Source organism: Lipotes vexillifer, unplaced genomic scaffold, assembly GCF_000442215.2.
Source record: "Lipotes vexillifer unplaced genomic scaffold, Lipotes_vexillifer_v1.1 scaffold1359, whole genome shotgun sequence".
NCBI lineage: Eukaryota > Metazoa > Chordata > Mammalia > Artiodactyla > Lipotidae > Lipotes > Lipotes vexillifer.
Window position 1 is genome coordinate 1922881 of NW_006771596.1, and position 4860 is coordinate 1927740.

At 51.2% G+C, this 4860-nt stretch overlaps 1 protein-coding gene across 1 annotated transcript; it reads left to right on the plus strand.

Moving 5' to 3' along the window:
* The first annotated feature begins 260 nt into the window (after positions 1-260).
* IGFBP1 (insulin like growth factor binding protein 1) lies at positions 261-4585 on the plus strand. Its single transcript, XM_007447026.1, has 4 exons — positions 261-608; positions 2018-2202; positions 3380-3508; positions 4419-4585. The coding sequence occupies exons 1-4, from the start codon at positions 263-265 to the stop codon at positions 4548-4550; spliced, it is 792 nt and encodes a 263-aa protein (XP_007447088.1). The 5' UTR covers positions 261-262; the 3' UTR covers positions 4551-4585.
* The last annotated feature ends 275 nt before the right edge of the window (positions 4586-4860 follow it).

The following is a 4860-nucleotide window of genomic DNA, read 5'->3' on the forward strand; positions in this document are numbered from 1 at the left end:
AACCTGGACCGTTTGCCCTCCTTCTACCCACGGTTTGCGCAGGGCAGTGCGCCTACAACCAAAACAAACTTATTTTGAACACCGGCCGCGAGCACGCGGCGCCGCCAATCATTAACCGCTGGTTCAGGTGGCCCGGCCGGCGCCCTTCATAAGGCGCACCCGGCGCCCAGCGAGCATCAGCCACCGCTCAGCCAGCATCGGCCAGCGCGCCGTCGCCACCGCCTAGTGAGCACCGGCTCCTGACCGTCACCGCTGCCTGGCGATGCCCCAAGTCCCCGCTGTCCGCGCCTGGCCGCTTCTGCTCTCGCTGGCCGTTCAGCTCGGCTCAGCCGCTGGCGCTCCCCAGCCCTGGCGCTGCGCGCCCTGCTCCGCCGAGAGGCTGGCGCTCTGCCCTCCCGTGCCCGCCTCGTGCCCGGAGCTCACCCGGCCCGCCGGCTGCGGCTGTTGCCCCACGTGCGCCCTGCCACTGGACGCCGCATGCGGCGTGGCCACTGCGCGCTGCGCCCATGGGCTCAGCTGCCGCGCCCTGCCCGGGGAGCCTCGGCCCCTGTACGCCCTCACCCGCGGCCAGGGCGCCTGCATGCCCGCGCCCAGCGCCGAGGCCACAGGTACCAATCGTCTCCCTGCCCGGATCCCTCCCCTGGGACAGATGGGGTGGGGGACTGGGACGGGCAGGGGGCTGGGGCTCCACCAAAGTCCTCAGCCAGTGGGGAGCAAACCCGGCCAGGCTCAGAACTTGCAGCCAAAACCTGTAAGGGGAAAGGATTTGTCACCCAGATGAACTCCATCGTTGTGTGGTCCTGCAGGGGGCGCTTAGGATAAGGCAGGACACACACAACTTGGTGGGAGAGCTGGGGGAGGGAGCCCAGACCACCTGGGCAGCCCACTGATCTATAGAAACCCAGAAGAGGGAGGTGATGGGGTGCCTGGGCAGCAGGGTGCCACTCCAGGCGCCCCTGGCTCCCCTCCCTGCCAGGGCATTAGTTTCCGGGAAGACCTTCAGTGGGAGCCTGTACTGCTGGCCTCCTGGGAGGTGTTTGGAATGTCCTTTGAAATGTATGTCCTGTGCAGACAGTATGTGCTTCCCAGATGTTTACAGAACATAATGTGAAAGTTCAGGCTAAAAACTTCACTTGCGTTCATTGCCGTAGAAAAACAGTGGTTGATGTGTGTGCTGCCTCCTCAGAACTTGACAATCAGAACTTTCCTGAACTTAGCAGTGATTTATTTGTAGTGGGAAGCAGAGGAAATACACCCACCTCTACCCCCTCTCACTACCTCCCTGTCGGGGCAGCTGTATGTCCAGTGATTCCGTGATTCTTGGCGCGATCTTGTGGCTCTATGCCCTGATAGGGATCTGCTGGAGCGCGTCACCCTTCCAAGGTGGGGACGGTTTTCCTCCTGGTTCTCTGCCTTCAGAGTCATCTCTGTAGTCCTCAAAGGAGAGGGTGTCCCCCCGGGTTCCCTCAGGAGAGCCAGTTCTCTATCATTCTGTCCATGCACCAGATCCAAACCCTAGGACTCTGCAAGAAATCTGGTGACCCTCCCTCTTCCCAGGGTTGCAAAGAAGTCACTCTGTGGGAAGGCAGAGCCCCTGGAAAAGAAGAGGGTAGAGCTGCAATCTAGACCCCACCTCTAAACAAACCCTACCACCTGTTCACAGGGAATTACTAAAATGCCCATTTTATGGATGGGAAAGCTGAGGATGGGGTCAGGTATTGAATTGTAATCCATGGCTTTCTCAGGGCTCTTCCCGGGCTTTGACAAATGTGCATTTGGCTACTTTAGAAGCAGAAACACAGGGCACTCTTGCCATTGGTATTGCTGTTGGGTCATCCCTCTACCTGGAAGCCATCAGAAGTTACTTTAAAGAGGGAGTAGGAAAAACTCTGGGTCAGCATGATCACCCTGTCCCAGTCTGGTTTTGTGGGAAGGGAAGCAGCTTCAGGGGAGGGGGGCATAGGTGCAGATGATTCTTCGGTGGGAGGCTCATGGGTTTTCGTTTTTCTATTTTTAGAGGGAAAGGACCCTGCCACCCTAGAGAACATGTCCCCTGAGAGCTCAGAGATGACCCAGGAGCAGCTTCTGGACAATTTCCACCTGATGGCTGAGTCCAGTGAGGACCTGCCCATCCTCTGGAACGCCATCAATAATTATGAGAGCATGAGGGCTCTGGAGATCACCGACATCAAAAAGCAGAAGGTGAGAGCCTCAGGGTAGGTGGAGCCTCTAGCTTGAATCTGCTGGGCCCTGCAGGTCCGGTCCTGAGCCCTGGATATAAACAAGTTCCTTCCCAAAGCCTAACAGACATTTCTCAGCTTAGCTTTGGGAGCTTTTAACCCAAGGGCTTTCAGCAGAGGAGCCCTCTGGATGGAAAGAAAATGCAGTTCGTGCTGTGCAACCTTAGATACATTACTTCACATCTCTGAGCTCATCTCTAAAATAAGGGTATCAGACTGGCAGTGTCTAAAGAGCACTGAGCTATTCTTAACATCCTCCTCCCCATCCCACCTTCCCCCAACTTTTTAAGAAATTGTGGTAAAATATTCACAACATAAAATTTAGCATTTTAATCATTTTAAAGTATAAAGTTTAGTTACATTAAGTAGTCACATTATTCTGCCACTATCTGTCATGACCGTCCATCTTGAGCACTTTTCCATCTTCCCACACTGAAGCTCTATCCCCGTTAAGCGCTAACTCCCTTGTAGCATCTTAATTGATGTATGTTTTTAGTCCTACCACTTGAGGGCGACAAAGAATCAAAGTTGGAGTGACTTGGGTTCATTTGAGAAAAAAAGAAAGAAAATCACTTCTAAAAACATGCAGACCCAGAAAAGTGGAGATTGAACCATTTTCCAGACACTTCAGAGTTTAAGCTTGAACTGATGACAAATAGAGAAAAGTTCATGCTTATCTCAGATTGTCCAGTTGAACGCCTTAATCCTCAACGAATTTGGTTCATGTGAACTAACCTTGTAGATTACAGAGGAACGTTGTTCAAAATTTAGAAATCTCTGCTACTAAGTTCTCCGTTCACAGAGTTGTGCCCACTCTCCTTTCAACCAGATGACTGATGCCAGAATTACTCACGGCGGGCAGGAGAGTCGGAGAGCTCATGGCATTGGTGATGCTCTTGTCTCCTGCAAGTGTTTAGTGAATGTTCAGTGAGGGAAGGCATGGCGTTCCCATCCTTTATCTTAACAACTCAGAACAGAGACTAACCACCCTCCTTCTATAGGTGAGAGAGTGAGGCCCAGGGAAAGTGGGTCCAGGCCTGTCCTCAGAGCCCACACAAAACCTCTTACATCCACTCCCCTTTTAGGCTAATAATACACTGTTTCTTGTCATTTATCCCAACGTCAAATTTTTCTTTCAGGAGCCCTGCCAGCGAGAACTCTACAAAGTGCTGGACAGATTAGCCAGGGAGCAGCAGAAGGCAGGAGAAAAACTTTACAAATTTTATCTGCCAAACTGCAACAAGAATGGATTCTATCACAGCAAACAGGTATGTGCATCCTCATGCGACAGCCCCTGATGCCCACACCCCAGCCAAGCGCCAGCCTTTCGACAAACAGGGTGTCCAGCTCCAAGTAATAAGCAACGTAAAACCACGTAACAGATCATGTTACGCAAGACCCATTCCTCTGGGAGTAGGAGGCACTAGCCCCCTCGTAGCCTGAAGACCAGCTCCATGCTCAAAGCCCGTGTGCACTCGGGGACCCTGAGCTGAGTGTCGCTCCACCAGCTAGCAAATCTCAGCAGGTGGGGACCTTCACAGGCCCCTCACGTTCTGGATCTCAGTGTCTCACCTGTAATAGAGAGGAACAGGACAGTCCTACTTAGGAAAGTGAGTATCTGTTTGGACATCTCTTACTTTTTTTCTCCCTACAAAGGGAAATAACTTTATAATTAAATATAATAGCATTTTTTTGGCTTGCCAGATAATAAGTGAGATTAAACAAACCAAGACCTAATTTTGAGGAGCCCTTTAGGACTCAGTGAAGCCTAGGTTCTGTGGATATTTCTGGGGGAAACTGGGGACCAGGAAGTGCTTTATAACAAACAAGGAATTTGGCAGGGGATACGACAGCAAGGTTGGCCACACATGGGCAGGCTCCCTCTGGGCTCAGCAGCTCTGCCGTGGGGGCCGTGAAGCAGACAGTTGTGCGCACGCTGTACCGTTCAACACAAGCGTGACATCCTTATTGCATTGGGCACTTGCCCTTAGTCTCTATTTTACGAAGGGAACCAGGACGGTGTAGGATTTGCCCTCAGTCATGGTCACGGCCCGTTGGGGATGCCCATGGCCTGGCTCTCAGCTGCCACGCCCTCCACACGGCACTGGGCAGCACGGAGCTCCACCACCCTCTCAGCTTCACAGGGGCTGCTTCTGACCTTGCTTCTTTTCTTTGCAGTGCGAGACATCCCTGGAAGGAGAGCCTGGGCTCTGCTGGTGTGTCTACCCTTGGAGCGGAAAGAAGGTCCTGGGGTCCGTGGCAACCAGAGGGAACCCCAAATGCCATCAGTATTTTAACTTACGGAACTGAAAACAGATGCAATGTGATCTATTCCTTCACATGAAATATTTAAGTACATATGATATTTATACTCTGGAATACACATACACTTATATATATATATATATAGATGTATATGTATATACAAAGGAATTACTTTTTATACTCCACATATGACTTGATATATAAAGCTGTATTTATTCACCATACGTTTATTTTTTTCTACACAGTAACTTGTGTTATATTAATTTATATATCATGAAACACTTCCCATCATGTTGTATGTAAATACTTGTATTTTAGCTCTTCAGAGGTTCAATGCTTCTGTCTTAAAGAGCAT

Coding starts and splice junctions, on each gene's coding strand:
- IGFBP1 (XM_007447026.1), top strand. CDS start 263: ATGCCCCAAGTCCCCGCTGTCCGCGCCTGGCCGCTTCTGCTCTCGCTG. Junction 2,203..3,379: donor CCGACATCAAAAAGCAGAAG/GTGAGAGCCTCA, acceptor TTTTTCTTTCAG/GAGCCCTGCCAGCGAGAACT. Junction 3,509..4,418: donor GATTCTATCACAGCAAACAG/GTATGTGCATCC, acceptor TTTTCTTTGCAG/TGCGAGACATCCCTGGAAGG.